Consider the following 19,250-nt stretch of genomic DNA (forward strand, 5'->3'; position numbering starts at 1 on the left):
CTCTTAAAAATTATTGACGACACCCCCAAAGAGCTTTCATTTCAGTATGTCTATTGATATTCATCATACTAGAAATTAAAACATCTTAGTATTGTTACAAAAGTAGTTTTGACCTTGCTGACCCCCTGAAAGGGTCTTGGGGACCCATCACACTTTGAGAACCACCAACCAATCTGATACCCTTATGTCAGTTAATAAGCATTGATTAAGCACCAACTGTGCACCAGGCACTTCGCTAAGCATTGTGACTGATGAGGAAACTAAAGTCCAGAGAAAGTAAGTAGCTGCCCAGTCAGGCAGGTAGGTGCTTGGGGCAGGACCTGAGTCTCAATTGCCTTTTGCCTGGAGGCAGCTGACCCACTTATAGCAAAATGACCTGGATCCACCAGGGTGATTTCTCACTGTGAGGCTAAATGTCCCCGGCAGCAGTTTTAACTCTACAGCCAAGATATTAGTATTATTCAACCATACTGTCTTGGCTATGGCTCTTGTCATTTTCTGCCATCTCTCTTTGGTGCATCGTCACTATGTCCTCAGAAGTAGGGTGAAGGCTTCCCTCTCTGATAGCTTGCTTACATAGCCTTAAAACAATAGCCTGAGAAACAACTGGGATGGAGTGGGAGGGAAAGCCTCCTAGATTGTGAGTCAGAAGATGAGGAATTCAGTCTTAGCTTTACTCTTTACTAGCTGTGTACCTTAGGTACATCACTTAGCCACTCTGAGCGTGTTTCCCTATTTATAAAACAGCTAATGACATCCTGGACCGCCAACCTCCAAGGGTTCTTCGGAGGGTCAAATGATAGCAAAGACACAGAGCTGGAAGGGACCCCAGAGGCCATGTTAGTCCTACAAATGAAGAAACTGAGACCCATGGAGGTTGTGACTTGCCCAAGGTCACTTAGGTAGTAAACATCAGGAGTGTGATTTGAAACCACATCCTCTTGACTCCTGAGTCACCATCCTTTCCACTACACTAGGCCTTATGGAGAGCACTTTGCAAACTTCGAAACGCCCATCAGCTATCATTATTATGTTTTATTTTCCTGTTTTGCTCCTCTGAGCATGCAGGAGAGCAGAAGTTTTCTGAGGAGTGGAGGCTATGGAGCTGTAACAAAGGGAATCCCTAAGCTTGGTACTAGCCAGAAAAAGCTAATAAGCTATTTCTAGCCCAATTTGTTTTCATATATAGCGATAAGTCTTTTTTCCCCAATATATGAGCTGGAGGAGGACACTCCATCTTGTGTTAAATATCCCTGAATACATGTAATAGTGCACAAGTAATGGCATATTCTAGCATGGGATTTGAATTCTTGCTTATAAACCTTAAATCTTAATTGAGACTATTATAGATGCCACGTCTCAAGCAGAAGTGTCTAGTGATATTCTGTTCTCAGTCAAGCACCCTGCTTTATGATTATTTGTGGGGCCGAGGGAGCTCTGGGGTGACTTAGCTACAAATTTTGAGGGCTCTCAGGAAGGACCACAGCCTCGGTAAAATGCTACAACAAAGTGGGATAAGTTTAAAGCTATAAGGAACCATCTCTACCCCTGTGGTTTCTGGGAGCAGCTATCCGACTAAGCATGACATTTGCTACGAAGCATTGGCATTTACTCAGGAAGAGGGGTAGAGGGACTGTCGTTCTTCTCAATTATGATTGGGACTACAGGGCGCCCCAGATAGAAGAGGGGAAAGTGTAAGACATGTTCCCTGAGTGCTCACTGGACAAGAGATACTCAGAATAAACCACCAAGGCCAGGCCTCCATGTGACTCTGAAATCATTGGTAAGGCTACTCGGGCTTCCCATCTTTGATTCATTTCCTAGAGTTGAGGAAGTACAGGGTCTCTGAGCTAATGTTTCCCCCGAACTTCCCAACAAGGAAAAGATCCAGAGTAAATTTTGTAGCCATCCTCCTCCTCCCCCCACCCCAACAAATTGAGTCTGGATTAATAACATTTGATGATTATAGAAGTCCCTGCCTAGAGAGCTTTATATGAAAACCCAAAAGAGGATTTTATTCTCACAACAGGCTTGTAGCCCCATACAACCCATTTTCAGAGAACACTGTGGGGCTGAGCGTGGGGGAGGGGGAGAGGTACACTCCTGTTTCCCATTTTCTATAGTTTTCAACTGCATGGAGGGAAATCTCCTTTTTTTACCTTTCACAAATAAAAATGGTTGTGTATTACTGGTGGTGATAGCTGGTGTTCCAGAAAGTTAGAAGTGGTACAGACCAGCAGGGAGAAACCACCCCCTTAGGGTCTACGTGATATTAGCTGATTGCATGGGCAGGGTGGATGCTCAGAGTTCGTGGGCACCTTCCAACAAGCTGAAGATCAAGTTGGTGTTCTGGAACGGTGGCTTCCTCTACACATGGCTCTTGACTTCTTCCTCCCCACCATTTAAGCCTACCCCTGAGCTGATGCTGTAGAGAAGAGAACAGAAAGTAAAGAGAGGCCACAGCATAGTGTGAGCTTGCCATGCAGTGGGGCCAGAACTTCTGCATGGGACCAAGATGGGAGGCAAGTTTGCTTGGGGCAGGGGGAGGGGGAAGGAGAGAACGAGAAGGACCTTTTAAAAGCCAAAATGGGGAAGGGGATAAAAAGTAGTTGGCATTAGGTCTGGGCTTTTCTCTTTGCCTCCTCTTTGGATCCCAAGAACAGATGGATTTGCATCACCTTCCCTTTCCTTCCTCCACAGATGGAAGGTGGTATTCCTTCACCCTCAATGCACTTGTTAAAATCCAGCAGGAAAGAGATTCTGCGCTTCTGTCCATCCCTCCCACCCCCCCAACCCCCGTCCCCACCCCCAGCACAGCTTAAGGCAAAATTTTGGCAAAGCAAAATCTATATAAGGCCGCATGATTGGGTAGGGGGAGGAGGTTGCAAATCTTTATCAATTGAAAAAAAATAGGTCATCAGTAAAATGAGGGTCAGTTGGATTGCTCCAAGATCTTGGGTTTCATTGATGAGGGGACTCCCCTCCCACTCCCTCCCCCTGAACCTCGAAGAGAAAAGAGGGAAAAAAGAAAAAGAAAAACTCAAAAGTTTTTTGTTTCATCAAGTCTGTTTCGAGTGAGTAACTGAAACTCAGATCATAACCAGAGAAGGGAAAAGAGAGAGGGGAAAACCAAAGACTGAAAGTGGAAATGAAAAGGGATTGTATGTTTTTGCTTTGTTCCTCCTCTCCCCACCGCCCTTCTCCTGCTCCTTAGAAAGCAGGTGATGAGGAAACCCCAGGTGAGGTCTTCCCTGGAACTTTAGCACAGTGAAATCCGTCCCACTGGAGAAGGTAGAATGGTTGCATTTTTGTTGAATGACTAAAAAGTGCATTTTGACTTTGTTTGATCATTATTATTATTATTATTTTGTCTTAAACTAGCAGATCAGAGCGTGTTCTCCTCCCATTCAGTGCCAGGACCCCTGCTCGTTACCGGTGTTTGGGAGGTATCACCACAAGAGGCTGCCCATCCCTCGGCCTCCACATGAGTACTTGAGCATCATTGGCATTTGGTTTGACAAGGGCACTGGGTGGTATTGGCTCATTCTTACTCAGAATCTGGGGCTGCTCTTGGGCAGTTGGCCCCCGGAGCTTGGCACGTTGTCCCAAGGGCCTGTTGGGATTCACCTCGATGTTCAGCTGCATCCTCCAGTGGAGTGTCTGAAGAATGACCATATCATTGGTTGCTGTGTTGGTGGCCACCAGCCAGGTGGTGAAGCTCTGATCTCGGTAGATGCTGGTCAGTTTGGCCACATTGCTCTCACTGACCGGCACTGCCCACGTGACACTGGGGTAGAAATTGTCATTCATGCTGATGATAAACTTGGAGTCTCTTTTGGTGGGGCCCACAATGGTGCAGGTCTCTGTGGTGTTACCATACCAGGGGTAGTTCACCCCATCTGAGTCACTGATGGCCTGGATCTTCCCTGTCTGAAGGTCTGGGAGCTCCCAGCTGGACCTAGAAATAAGGATGTTCATTTAATTACATCTCAAATAATTCACTGTTCTTAGGATTTCACACCACTGGGCTCCTATCCATGAGAACTTTTATTCCCCCCATTGAGATTTAGGCTTCCAGCCCCTACCTCTCTGCACCTCCCCTCCTCCTCCGGATCAGCCCCAAGATCAGGCTAATGGTGTGTCATTATCATAATGTCAAATCCAAGAAGCTTTGGGGTCTATTGTTGTCTCAGCCACTGTCTTGGTTACATCGCTTAATCACCCCCCACCCCTAGCCAGAAGATGGGGTTTAGTAACACTGACCCATATCCCAGACTGGGGGGAGAAGAATCTCCCCACAATTAGAAAATAACTTTGCAGTGAGAGGGCAAGCGCCTTGGGAATGTGCTACAACCTGGGCCTGAAGTAGATGGGCAAATGGAATAGGAATGGTTCCCCTTCCCTCTCTGCTGTTTGTTCCTCATCAAGAAAGGCATCATGGCATAGAACAGGATTTGGAAGCAGAGGACCTGGGCTCCTGGTCCTGCATGACCTTGCTCTGGGCTCTGCATGATCTCAGGTGAGTGATATTACCCCTCAGTCTGTTTGCCTTTAAAATGACACGGTTGGACTCAATTTTATAAGATCCCCTTTCCAGCTCTAAATCTATATTCTTAGATCACAGGTGAATGGGGAAGGTGAGGAAACAAAGCATCATCAAGTCAATAGCCAATAAAATTTATTAAATGCCTACTATGTGCTAGGTACTGTGCTAAATGCTAAGGAGGCAAAAGACAGTCACTACCTTCACAGAACTCACAATTTAAATGCCCCAAATTGGTTTTCCCCTCCTCGGAGAGTATTAGAATGAAGTTTACTGTTATTGTTCAGTTGTTTCGGTCACGTCTGACTCTTCCTGACCCCATTTGGGGTTTTCTTGGTAGAGATACTAGAGTGGTTTGCCATTTCCTTCTCCAGCTCATGTTACAGATGAGGAAACTGAGGCAAACAGGGTTAAGTGACTTGCCCAGGGCACACTGCTAATAAGTATCTGAGGCTGGATTTGAACTCAGGAAGATGAGTCTTCCTGACTTCAGACCCAGCGCTCTATCTGCTGTGCCACCTGGCTGCCCTGGAATTGAGTTAATGTCCTTCAAAAGACGGAACCATATCAAATCAATACTACTACCACTGTTTCTGAAAGGAGCGTGTCAGTCAACTCCTCTACAACTGCACTCATCCTTATGTCTTCCCATACCAAGACACCCCTTGGTAGGCACAGTGCCCCTCTATAGGTTATGTTTTCATATTAGAATATAAGCTACTTGAGGGCAGGAACTGTCTCACTTTTGTATTTGTATACCACCTACCCCTCCCCCATGCTTGGCACATAGTAAGTGCTTGATAGATGATTTTCATTTATATTGTCATTCATAGGAGTGAGATTCTCTTGTTTTCCCTCCTACCTAGAGCCAGTTATACCTATGATTAATCCCATAGCGTTCTGTCCAGCTTTTACAATAGCCTCCCTGTGCCAGATCTGAGATTGCTTTGACTTGATGCTTCATAGTATGACAAACCCACACTACTGCTGCTAGCTACCCCAGTTCCCTCTCTAAAAAGAGAAGTTTCTCTTGGCTCAGCACGAGTTTAACTTGTGATCTGCACCAAGCAGCTGGGGAGCCCTTCAGAACGGAGCCAAAAGGGGTCAATTTCCCTGGAGGAGCTGAGAAAGCTGATTAGGCCAGGTCCCGTCTCTCCTGGGCTCCCATCAGCATGACTGGTCATATCCCATACACAAGGATTCGAAGGTAGGGCGCCTTTTACAACAGAATCAGAGTTGCTTTTGGTCCTCTGATTACAAAGACACCATCCTAGAAGTAATTAAAAGCCAGAATCAGGGATATGCTGGTAAATGTTTTACAATCAGCTCTCCAAGGGGAATAATGTCTTCACAACAAACATTTAAATATAATTTTGCATTATTAATATTTTTCTCCATCACTTTCTTAAGGACCAGACAATCAACAAAACAATAAATCAAGCCTTGATTTGTAGCATTTGCCAAGGTGTAAATGCTTCCACTGAAAATTTAACAATTAGTTCTCAGGCCCGGAAGAGCTAATTACAGTACACCCCTGGAGAGGAATTCTCAAGAGCATCTGTTTTTTACAGATGAGGAAACAAAGGCCTCCAATAGGAGAAGTAATTTACCCAAATCAGATGGCTGGGTGGGTAGCAGATTCAGAACCAGGACCCAGGTCATCTGATTTCCAATCTAATTCACTTTCCACCATATCACACCTCCTTCCTGACATAAATTCAGGTCTCTAAAGCTGGACAAGGAGCATCCTGGAGAATTCCCTGCAAACCTCTTGTATGAATCAGCATAGCTTCAGATATGTTCCCTCTTTCAGTTTTTGTCATTCCGGCCTAATTCTGGTGTTAGTAAACGGGAACCAGGGTAACATGAAAAATCAGGGCAGTCATGTTGCCAGGCCGCTTGTTTTTATTCAAATGCTCCCTGATAACTCAAGGGCCTTCCTAGAAGCCTATCTCATTAGTGACCTTGCTGGGCTAGATTTTAAGCCACTGTATCTCCCCTGTGCATGTCAGACAGGAAAGCAGCTGGCCAACCTGACCTCATTTTTGCAAAACCCCCACCCTAACATCTGGGGACTGTTGTCTAAGCACACCACAGCTACCACCTGACACAGTGAGTCCTGGCCAGCAGCAGCACTAGGAGCAGGTGAAATTATACCAGTTTGCTGGGTCATCCAACTCCCCTCCCTCAATGTGGGCACGTGCCCTGAACCCAAAGGTTTCCTCCTGGGTCTGTGCTACATATTTCAAGTAAGCATTTTGCATTTTAATAGCCTGCAAAAAATACCTTTTTGGTTGGTTGTTTAAAAAAAAAAAACAACCAACCCTATACAACGTCATTGACCCCTCCTGGTGCCTTTTACCTTTATTTTAAATGAAGAGATTCTAACCTGGGGTCTCTTGAACTTCTTTTGTAAACATTTTAACAACTGTATTTCAATATAATTGGTTTCTTGGGTAATTTTATACATTTTATTATACGCATTTAAAAACAATACTCTGAGAAGGGGCCCATAGGTTTCATCAGACAAAAGGTCCATGAATCGAAAAGATGAAGAATCTTTGTTTTAAAGGAACAAGAGAATAAACAGAAGGAAAAGTTTTAAAATAGCTTGTTTTTTCTGGTTTTGACCTCAGTTTGACTTCAAGAAAGCTGAGGAGGAACTTGTTTCTAAGGTGTTGAGCTGGGAAACTAAGACAGAACTTTAGCAGACCCCTTAAATTTACTTTTGCCAATATGGGTCTTTGGGGTTTTCCTTCATGTCGACCTGGAAATATGTCAGATTCAGTTGCAGTATTCTAGCACCCAGTAAAAGCCCAGGAAAGAGGAGCTGCAGCTGCCAGGAAAACAGTGTGTCTCTTGTACAATACTATTTAGGATTCAACTGTCAAAATGACTTGGGAAATAGCCCTCCTTGCCCACTCTCCCAGAGTGAGTCATATTTTAAGAACATCAGAAATGTCACCCTGGATCAGCCCATCCAAATGGCCCATCCAACCGAGAACTCTCTCTGTTGGGAGCCCCGAGGGACTGTTTGAAGGAGGGTATGGTGCCATCCTATGATGTCAGTGTCTGAAGTTAGAAGTTAGAGGTCAGAGGTAGCATGGGGCAGTGAGGAGAGCCTCAGATTTGGCACCAGAACACCCAAGTTTGAATTTCAGTTCTGCCGCCTACTATAATGACTTTGGACGAGTCATTTAATTTTTCATTTTCCTCCACTGCAAAATGGGGGGCTGGGGGCACATGATGTCTAAGGGCCTTTTCCTACATTTCTTTAAAGACCTTTTTAATCTTTTCCTATTTGCAGCCTCTATGACTTTTTGAGGTAATAGGTTCCCAAGATTCCTGGCTCCTACCTACAGTAGGATGGCTTTTTCCTGTCCTTAAACTATCTCTTTGAAGCTTCAAGGGGCATCCCCAGTTTGGTCTGTGATTCTGGAATTTGGCGAACCTCATATTCATGTCTTTAAGTCCTTCCTGATTGGATAGACTTTGATCCTCTCTCTTTCTCCCACATCCTTCATCTTTCCATCCTGAAGAGCCAACCCTTTTAGTCTTTCCACTATAACCCAGACAAGCCAAAAAAGAACATTAATTTTCCTTCTCTTACCACCCTTTTATCCTCTACCTGGGGGGCAGAGCCTAGATGAACTTCAGTGGATCTCAGACAGAAGCTGCCTAAAAAAGATGCTTCCCCAACCTCTCCTATCCCATTTGCTATCCCCCCGCCCCCATCCTGGGAGCCCTGAAGACTGGAACAAATGCTAATGGAAGAAACCCACAGCTAGTGGAGGAAACACAAGTTCTAGAGTTCTTTCCCATCATAATATGAACTGTTACTATAGAGTCACCAAAGGTCACAGGGATCCCAAACCCTCACATTCCATTTGAGACCTTTCTCCATCCCATCAGCATAAGCTTTAGCTTTCAGAGTTGGAAGAGGTAACCTTAGAGGGCACTGAATTCAACCCTTCTTCATGCAGTTCGACATATCTGACACCCTTGGTTGAACCAGGAACCTCCATAAAGAGTGACTAGAATCACAGACACCCTGTATTACACCTCGAGGAAAAGGCACTTTAGAAAGACTTTTGGACATGTACTCCCCTGAATGGGTGTTGCCAATTGAGTTTCCACTTCTGATCCTAGAGCCCAGAACTTTTCTCATGTTTATTTCCTACCTTAAATAGCAATAGCTCCAACCTAAACAACCCATCCGTGGGATGTTTTTAGCTGAACCCCTGGAAAAGCCTCTAAGCCATATGACTCAGGAGGGTTACAGATAATGAGGTAACCAAAAGCCTATTTTCCTATGAGTCTAGAGATTGTAGGATCATAGATTTAAAGCCAGAAGGGACCCTAGAGGTCATCGAGTCCAGGCTCCTGATTTTACTAAGAAGGAAACTGAAGTTGAAAGAGGTTAAGTGATTTGTCCGGAGTCATACAGCTTATACATGTCTGAGGCAGAATTTGAACCCAGGTTTTCTTGACTCCCAAGGTCCAGCCCTCTATCCACTATACCATACTGCCTCAGTGATGTAGGCTGTGGGCTGGGCAGTGGGTACAAACACCATGATGATTTACCACCCCCACCCCCTCATTCCCCAAAGACTAGCTAGGAATAGATAAGACAGGCACTTACTAGAGAAGCTAAGGGTCTCTTCATCTGATTACTATTAGGAACTGGCCCCTTTCTAAGGGTCGTTTCTCTAAACTATGGGAATTGAGAGAACTGGGGAATCTTTGGCACTGAAAGGGGCTCCAAGGTAAGCTAGGTAACCCCCCCTAATTTTATGGCCAAAAGAGCACCATGCTTTTCTTTACAGCTATCTCCCATACCCTCTCAGTGAGTGACTCTTGCACTGAGAAGGAAAGCTTGGAACCTTCCTTTCAGAGTTGATTTGGAATCTCTACAGAACCTTCCAGCTCAGTGCTATGATCCTACAATCCCAGGAAAGGCTAAGGCCCATTCTGATTGACAGAATTTGAGTCTGCCTACACTGGGAAGGGCACTGGATTTGGACCTGTAGGACTCCAGTTGAAATCCTGGCACTGCTATTATACGACTATATGACCTTGAGGAAATCACTTAAAACTCTTAGTTTCCTCGACTATAAAATGAGGGGCTCGGATGAGACAGCCTCAAAGATCCCTTCCAATGCTAAAATCTATGATCCCATGATCTTTGACCAGACTTTACAAAGAGAACACCAAATGTGAATTATCTCAAGCTCTTGTCTTCTTCTTTATCCTATCTTCTGGGATCAGAGCTGGTAGGTAAACCCTAGACAGGATCTGGGCCTTGATTCCACTTGACAATTAGCAGAGTCTCCCAACTAGAGGCTCTATTCTGTACCTTAGAGAAGAAGCCCAAGGGCAAAAAAAAGTTTATTTGAAAGTTTCTTCAATCAACAATTCAAATTCCCTTCTATACCAGGCTGGACAGCTTCCCCAAATCAGGCCAGGCAGCCTGCCATGAGAGCAGCATTCCCTGGAACAGGCTCCTTCTAATCCCAGTTCTGCTACTACCTAGCTGGGTGACCATGGGCCCGTCATCTCACTTCTCTGGACTTCATATTCTACATCAGTAAAATGGTCTTAAAGTCCCATCCAGTTCAAAAGTTCTGTGATCACTCACCCAGCTAACCCTAAAGATGCAAAAACTAGAGGGTACCCCAAAGCCTAAAGTCCAAGTGCCTTCCTAGATATTCTGACCCTGGTCTGTAAATCCCTTTTCATTCTACTTTTTCTAGTTTCACCTGAAAAAGCATTTCTTTGGGAAAAAGAAATGTCTCAATGAGGAAGTTTGAGCCTGAGTTATTCTGTGCACAGCCTTCTGATCAGTTCTTTCTCCCTATCAACGCTTGCCCCACCCCATATTCCTGGACCTTTGGGGTCTGAAACATATGGCCCAGGGCTGATATCCTTCCTGGGTGAGAACCAGTTATATCACCAGGCAACTTTTCCCCACCTTCTGCAGCTGGGAATAGAAGATAGGGGTTGTTGACATCCTGGCTGGGGTCAGACCTATTGGGATTTCTCATTGGGCCCTACTGTTTCCAACATTCTCTCAGCATTTCCTCAAACCCAGGAGGTTTGAAACTGGGGCTCCCTAGTATACACATTCTACCGCAGCTGGGGCCTTGCGTATGTGGGGCCTGTCTTCCTCTGTTAGAGAGGAAGTCTGAGCCTGAATTGTTCTCTGCACGGGCACACACTTCAGGAAGAGACCGCACGGTCAGTGTGGAACTTCCCTCCCCTTGGCCATTCCTGGTGAACAGCTGTACATCACCAAGCTTCATCTGTCAACATAGCAGCAGGAAAGGACAAATCCCAGTGTATCTATCTCTGGCCTCCTCCCTGACCCTCCCCTTGACCAGAAATTCCCCTTTTGCTCTACATACACACATAAACAACAAGCACAACATGCCTCTTTAACAGCATAGAATGTCAGAGCTAGAAGAAACCTTAAAGAGAATTTACAGGTGAAGAAATTGGGCACTGGAGGGAGTAAGAGGTTTTCTCAAGGTTATACTGCTTTGCTTGATGACACTAACAATTTAAAGAACCTCCACCCCAAACATCCTCCTTCTCCCTAATCCTCACTGTTAGGCCTGTGACCTCAAGCCCAGGTTTAGGGAAACGGGCTAGCAGCAGCCAATGTCACTGTGTCTCCCACACAGGGAAGAACTTGTGACTTATCATTTAAAAGGCTTCTCCGTGGAGATGACAGGTGGCGGGTGAGGAATTGCGGAGGCTGGGGTTGTGGAGGCAGGTGTCTTGAAAGTGAACAGTTGATGGGGGCTCCAAGCTTTTAAAAGTAATGTGGGCTGGACCCAAAATTCTATAGCATCCATTTAATCCAGCATCAAGAGATTTACTCTCCATTTCACAGATCTCCATATCCACAAATTTGATTTGCTGTTATCAGTTATCAGTATGCCTATTGCAGAGTTCTAGAACACAGACTGTAAGATGTGCAAGAAACTTTAGAATATCCCATATCGGATCTAGAAGGGACCTTAGAACATCCCATGTCAGAACTGGAAGGGGTCTCAGGACATAGGATGTCAGAACTAGATGACAACAGAGAACATGGAAGGCCACAGAGGGGACCTTGGTGATCATTAGTCCAACTCTCTCACTGGGGACACTAGCTCAAGGTCAGTGAAGTGATAGAGCCTGGGAATCAGCCAGAGCCCAGGCTTCTACTGATTCCCAGTATATCTCTTCTTTCTGTTAAATATTGGCTTATGTTGAGACAGGACAGCTAAGTGGTGGAGCGGATGGAGCCTTAAGCCTAAAGCCAGGAAGAGTCATCTTTTTGAATTCAAATCCAGTCTCAGACATTTACTAGTTGTGTGACTTAAGTGTGGGTCTCTTAACCCTGTTTGCCTCAGTTTCACTCATCTGTAAAATGAGCTGGAGAAGGAAATGGCAAACCACTCCAGTGTCTGCCAAAAAAAACTCCACACAAACAAACACAAAATGGGGTCATAGAGAGTCAGACACACTGAACAACAACTAATATTGAGTCAGAGATTAATTTCCTACAGGGGGTAGCTTTATTTAGGCACCGTGAATGGCAGTGGTCAATGGAATTGTTATTTTTAACAAGGTACACTTACAAAGGCCAAATATTCCACTCCAGGTATAAAAAAGCCTGATCACTACAGTTCACTGAATGCAGTTTAATTTTTCCAAGATGCACTGTTTATTTGTCTCTTTATAAAACTCCCACTAAACTGGTTCTTCTTGACTAGATTTCCAGTCAGTTTCATAACCTGACTAGCTGGAGAACATGGGACCTAGAATCAACAAGACTTGACTTCCAATCTTTGCTCTGCTACTCACTACCTAGGGAGGGGGTCCTACCATAAGTCACTGAACCTCTGTGGGTCTCAGTTTGCTTATCTGTAAAATCAAGGACTTGGACAGTTTCTAAGGTCTCTGCCAGCTCTAAATCTTAGCATCCTCGGAAGTGTCCAGATATATTCCAAATGAACCGCTTGCTCTTTACGTGGAGATATTGATGAAATAACATATGTAAAATGCTTTGTAGATGTGCGTGTGCCGCAGTGGGATAGCATTGCATTATATAGGTCCACAAAGATTAATAGTGTCCATATGCATATATCTGCCTATTTACATGTGTGCATATGCATGATTATGTGTTTAGATATGTAAATAAACACACATCCACAAATCCAGCCTCAGACACTTACTGGCTGTCTGACTAGGGCACGGTCACTCAACCTCTGGTTGCCTCAAGTTTTCTCATCCGTAAAATGGGGAAAGTAACAGCCCCAGGGTTATTGCAAGGATCAAAAGAGATGATAGTTGTAAAATGCTTAGCCCAGGACCTGGCACATAATAAGCGCTATATAAATGTTATTATTATTATTTCTACAAATGTGTATTGCAAACGTGTATGCACATGAACGCAGATGCACATGGATGTTGCACTCATGAGATAGGTATTGTCCAGACATGCACGTGTGTGTAACATGTGCACGAATGTGCACAATCTGTAGGTGCATTGTGCAATACAAATATAGACATACATACACATGCACAAACACAAATATATGTAAGTTATCCCAATACATGCACATTTGCAAAACATTTTAAACATATTACCTCACTTAATATCCCCACATAAAGGGGAGTCCACTGGGTTGGAATAGATCTGAACATATCCTAGCATATTCATACACACATCTGTAAATGTAAGCTATTTATTTGTTCAGTCTTTTTTCAGTCGTGCCAACTCTTCAGGACTCCATTTGGGGTTTTCTTGTCAAAGATACTGGAGTGGTTTGCCATTTATTTCTCCAACTCATTTTACAGATAACTGAGGCAAACAAGGTTGAGTGACTTGCCCAGGGTCACACTGCTAGTAAGTGTCTGAGTCAGATTTGATTACCCACTTAACTGAATTGTGTGCCTTGCAAAGGGTCTCAGACTCTCCTCTGTTCTCCTATCCACATGACTGCTCCCCACCTCCAATCAGGAAAAAGGAAACCGAGACCCAAAGAAAGTCAGATTTTTCTGGATGACAGACTTTAATTAAACATTATGACAAGCACAATGGTTTTGTGCTACGGCCAGCTCTGAAAGTCAGTGTAAGGATAGAGGACTGGGAAAGAAGGGAAATGTCTGGGGGAGATAGGGGAAGAAGGAAAGAAAGAACCATTAAAAATCTAAAACTCACCGCAATGGGCTTGGTGTGGAAGAGTGAGCCTGCCCTACTAGGGAGAAAACTCAGGGAGTATCAGCAATTTCCAAGTTCATAGTACTCTCCCTTTTGAACCAAGCCTTCCAAAGGGCTTTCACAACAGTTAGGGATACACCCACCCTCCACACACTATATCCTCTCACTCCTAAACCTGGAAAGTGAACGTAGGGGCTAAAGTATCTGCCCGAACTCAAGCAAGACTTTAGTTTACAGCTTCCGACCCCCGAGCTCTGACTCCAGTCCCACACAACACTTTGATTTAATTCAGAATCATCTCATTTGAAATTTAAAAAGAACCTTAGCATCATTTAGTCTAATCTTTTGTTTTTAGAAGTAAGGAAGCTGAGGCCCAGAAATGGAGTAGCTAACTAGCCCAAGGTATCCTAGGCTAACCACTTAGCCTCAGAGTCGGAATTAGAACCCTGATCTCCTGACTAGTCTAGGAAGTTTTCCATAATAAGACTACTTTGTACATCTTACTGAAAAACCAAGCCACTCTACAAACAATCTTCCCAACATTTTCCCACCATATTTCAGTATCCTTCAGAATTCAGAAGTCCCTTCTGGCATCCCAATGAATTCCTCTAGGCCTGAGGAAGGAGGAAAATTTGGTCCTAAACCCCTTGGAAAACCTTCATTTATTGACAATTGCCTGGGAGGCCTCAAAAAGTACAACAAATCCTTCTGGCTTTAACTTTTCATAGGAAAATTCCACAAAGACTAAAATTCTATAGAATTCATTCTTTCCTTCCTAGAATGGGGTTGGGGTAGGGTGGGGAGGGGAGAGGCTGGCCACAAGAACCTGAAGTGAATTAATCATTGCTTTTGCTAGTTGAGAGGTTTCAGGCTTGATTTGAAAACTGCATTTAAGTCCCAACAAATTCCTTCTTTACTTAGGTAAGAATTATACTCTCTTCACTTTGTCTTAGCGTGATCAGTTCCTGCTCTCTTTTAACTTCAAAATCTTTAAGTGAAGATGGTAAAGGATTTGTTTTTCCAAGTCTCTCTTCCCTAACGAACCCTTCTTTATTTACAGCTTCTCTGTTGTATATTAAAACTGGTGAAAAGTTCCAACTTCGGGGGAAATCCTGTTTTCTTTTCAGGTTTCCATCTCTGCACCTTAGGAAAGGGGCTCTGAAATAGGAATGAGATAACAAGGGAAGCAAAAGTCCCCCCTGGAACGATGGCTAACTTCAATTTGTGTCTGTCAGGGCTAGGGCCCTCTGCACCCCAGTACAGCTGTACCTCTTTTCCTCTGGAGGCTGCCTGGCTCTCTCAAAAGGCCGTCACACTTGGAGAAGGTTATTTTAGGCTACTGGGTAGAAGTGCCCACATAGTTGTGAGTTTCCACCAATCACATGGCCTCTGAAGTTCCTTCTAGCTTTCAGATCCTATGATTCTATCATATTCATATTCCTGGGGATTTGTCCCTCAGGCTTGAACCCCTCTCCTTCCTTATTGTAACAGAAACAACCAGCATTTGTAATAGCCCTTTAAGGTTGACTAGGCATTTTACTTAAATTATGTCATTTGACCTTCAAAAAAACTTTGTGAGGTAGGCACTACATTGTTATCCTCATTCTGCAGATGAGGGAAATGAAGGTAGGAGAATTTGAGTGGCTTGCCCATGATTACACAGTAAGAGGATGTGAAAGATTCCATGGATTCAAATCCAAGTATCTCCCAATTCTTAAGTCTAGCACACAATACCACATTTCCTCCCTTCCTTCTGTCGTGGTCATTTGGGTCTTCCCCAGGGTCAGGGAGAACTTTCTCTTTGGCAAGTATAGACCAGAAGGAAGACAACTTCAGTCAGCTCCAGGATCCACGTTGCCTGGTTCTGCCAATATACCCAGAAAGGAAGGCTTAGGTCTGAGCCCCTACACTCTACTCTTTCCTCATGCCTAGCAGGAGAAATTCTGGCAGGACAAAATTTCGGATATCAGAGTGGGAACCAGGAAGCCAGTGGGCTCCTATGAAACAGCTGGTGTTCTAAACTCTGAGTCAACTTGAGCCTTTCTGGCACAGAGGGAGTGTTCTCAGGTTAAAGTGGCCTTCCTCCTCCAGGGAGGAAAGCTATAAGTGCAGTAGAAATTGAGTTCCTAAATACTACTTGTAAAAAGCAAAGGGGTAAGTAAACCGAGACCACTTAAGTGGGTTTGGATGTCTTGAATAGTCTGCATTTCCCTAGACTCCAATAGGGATTTAAATACAATAGAAAGTCAAGGTGTATCGGGCCAAGTAGATAAACTTTTGAAAAGGGCTCTGGGAGATCCAGTAATCCCCCCAAAGTGACTACATTGCTTCTCAGATACAGAGAGTGGGCTCCTCCTCCCATCTTTTGGAGAAGGGACCCCCTAATAAATGCCCATGTGTCCAACTTGTTATTACCCCTGACCCTTCTGCAGCAAGGCAGCTTGTTTGCAGTGGTTAGAATGTTCTTTTGCTTTCCCAGCATCTTGCTAGAGAGGACCGGAAAGCGACCTATAGGACAATGGAAGTTCCTAAAGGGGAGGTGAAGCCCAAGCCTCAAAAGGATAAAAATTTGGGATTCATAGGTCAAGACATTCCTGAGGCTCTGGAAATTCTCATTTGGGTTTTAGGATCTTTAAGGTCACCAGGCTCCCCTGAGGAGATGACAGCCTTCTATGACATATTGGATACTCTCTGGCCCTTACATAAGGAGATGAAACCCAGTTTCTCTCCCCCTCAGGCTCCCTAAGCCACAGGATAGATAGGTCACCTAGCAGGCCAGGTTCTAAAGCCTGATCTCCCAAATGTTCCTTCCAGCTCCTCTCTCCATTCTCACTTCCAGGGTACCCACCCAGAAGCCCTTGAGAACTTAGGTGTTCAGAAGTACTCACATGCCCTGCTCCCCATAGTGGTTGTAAAACTCCATGTGGCTGCACGCTTGAATCCAGCCCACAATCCAGGTCTCCTTCTTAGGTATCGGGGGAACGACCACCTGGGCCGAGGCGCGGAAGTGTGGTGTCCTGTAGCGGAGAACCACGCTGGACGACTCATCGATGCTGGTGGGGATGGGGTCAATAGAGGCTTTCACGTCAATCACCGTAATACTTTCTCGGAAAATTTTGGATTTGCTGCTGATGCTCTGAATACAGCCCATGGCATACAGTACCAGTTTAATTTCTAGGAAATGCCAACAGTCCCAGGGAAGACTAGGCATTGAAATGACAGTTGCTGCTAGATCCAATACAGATCTTCCTATTTCGAAATCTCAAGACTGATATCCATAGGATAGAAAATTCGAGTAGAGGGGCCTTTTCATATCAGTGTCTTTAGCCCGTTTATAAATAAGTATTTTGCTACATTTCAGGAGCAGTGGGGCCTCTCTTCTTCCTTGAACAGTGGGTGAAATCTCAGATATTCTTTGGGTTTTTTTTTAAGTTTTGAAGTTCAATAAATAATCATGATGCTTTGATATCTCCAGTCCTTCCTTGTGCTTCACTCACCGGGAAACACAGGTTGGATACCTTCCCTTGATTCTTTGGATGAAGGAGAATGCTGACAGACACATAAATAAGGAAGGCTATGTACCGTCCACGCTGCTGCCACCCTTTCTGCAGAAAATCTACTTCCTGCCCCTTCTCTCTTTACACTCTCTCTCTCTCCCTCTCTCTCCCTCTCTCTCTCTCTCTCTCTCTCTCTCTCTCTCTCTCTCTTTCTCTGTCACACACACACACACACACACACACACACACAGTGACAGTAATAAATTAAATAGCAGTTTCTGTTAAATCAGGAAAGAAAAACAAGACACCTCCAGTTTAGCGATGATTTGAGGCTTCCCGAAGCCCAAAGATGGGCTTAGGGCTGTTCCCAAGCCTGCAATAAATATCCCAAGAAAAAGACTCCGAAGGAAGAGCAGCAGTAGTTCCCAAGTGGCTCTTTGGTGGCTCTGGTTAAGTTTAAGCAGAAGAGGGAGGGGTGGGGGGTGAAAGAAAGCACCACCTCACAAGAAAAAAAAAGCTATTTCCGATCTTCGGAGCGGGGATCTAACAGTTTCCTACATTGCACCACGATGTTGATCGCTTTGCAACTCGCTCTCTTCCCCCCTAGGGCTGGTGGATTCAGGCAGCACTCCTCCCTCAGTGATCTGAATCTCCCCGTCTCGTCTCCCGTGGCTCTCAGCCGCTGTCCTACTCGGGTGTCTCGCTTCGTCCCCCTGTTCGCTGGTGCGAGGACCTGACTGAGATGAAGGGAGGGATAAGGCTTAAAGGCCTTTCTTGAAGTTAGGCTGAACTTTTGGGTGGGGGTGGGGAGGGAGCGTAGGTAGGCAATATGTGTTGGGGGCGTCGGGGGGGTGTTGAGCGGCTCCGCTGGTTCCCTGGCTGCTGAGCTGAAACTGCAGCTCTGGTCAATTTCACCATTCACCAACCCCCTCCCCGCCTCCACTCCCCCCTCCCCTCCCCCCACCCCTACCCCCACCCAGTCAAAATCAGCCTTGGGCTCTCGGACACCAGCGAATAATCGCCAACCGTGACATCTTTGCTGACACCCACCTGGCCTGGGGAGGGGGCGGGGGAGCGGGCGCTGCCGTCCAGTTCGCTGCCTCCCGGAGCCCAGAGGGTGCTCAGCCCTCCCAGGTGGTCCTCCTCCGGGGCCAGGGCGCTCGCTGCTCAGGCTGACACTGCTGCAGTCGGCAGCGTGTCACTTCCCCCCGCCGGCCCTGGCGCTCGCTGGCTGGCAGGCTGAGATCTAGCCTTCACCGGCGGCTCCTCCTTCCTCCGCCTCCTCTTCGTCTTCAGCAGCCCGGTCCGCGGTTCATCCGTAGGGGATCTCCTCTGCCGGCCTCCACCCGGGCGCAGAAAGAGGCGCCCGGCATAGATTGCCCCACGCTTGGTTTTTATTCTCGTTGGCTCCCCCTCCACTCAAGCCCCCCTACCACCACCACACACACCCCCTACTCCTGCGGGCTCAGGTTCACTGTCCTATTTGTGTGCCAGTTTGCCTCTGGTTTAGCCTCTGTGAGGGAACTTGGGCGCACGCACAGCCACCGGAGAATCGCTGCCGACTCACCTGCCCCCTCTAGCCGGTTCCAAATTTTGGCACCCCAGCGGCTTTTTTGCCTTCCGATGCCCCTTCCCCCTGCAGCTGGCGGGCGAGCTGCTCCTCGTTCATAGCATTTGCCCTCCCGTGCCACCACTCCCCCCACCCCTCCCTGCCCCAAGCTGGGCTCGGACACTGGCCGCAGGGTCAGCGTCCTCTTGCAAGACAAACGCGGGGCAGCGAAGCTTGAGGAGCCCTGCCTCTATAGCTTGCAGGGTGCTTCTTGGGGTGGGCTCCGTTGGGGGCGGCGGGGGGGTTAATTTGGCTTCATTTCCCCCACCCCCCGAATCTCCTCGTTTATTTTATAATCATTGTGTAAAGTATGTGCTGTCAGCTTCGTGGCGGCTACCGCCGCCTTCTAGCTCAGAGAAACCGCCTTGCCTGCCTCAGTTTCTGCTG

The 19,250-nt window shown here is 45.9% G+C and overlaps 1 protein-coding gene across 1 annotated transcript; it reads right to left on the reverse strand.

The window, feature by feature from the left end:
- Window positions 1–2,818: 2,818 nt before the first annotated feature.
- On the reverse strand, window positions 2,819–18,713 carry FAM78A (family with sequence similarity 78 member A). Its single transcript, XM_036748464.1, has 3 exons — window positions 18,305–18,713; window positions 16,646–17,991; window positions 2,819–3,958 (listed from the first exon to the last, which is right to left on the reverse strand). The coding sequence occupies exons 2-3, from the start codon at window positions 16,966–16,968 to the stop codon at window positions 3,430–3,432; spliced, it is 852 nt and encodes a 283-aa protein (XP_036604359.1). The 5' UTR covers window positions 16,969–17,991; window positions 18,305–18,713; the 3' UTR covers window positions 2,819–3,429.
- Window positions 18,714–19,250: the final 537 nt, after the last annotated feature.

This window comes from Trichosurus vulpecula, chromosome 3, assembly GCF_011100635.1.
Source record: "Trichosurus vulpecula isolate mTriVul1 chromosome 3, mTriVul1.pri, whole genome shotgun sequence".
In the NCBI taxonomy this organism is placed as follows: domain Eukaryota; kingdom Metazoa; phylum Chordata; class Mammalia; order Diprotodontia; family Phalangeridae; genus Trichosurus; species Trichosurus vulpecula.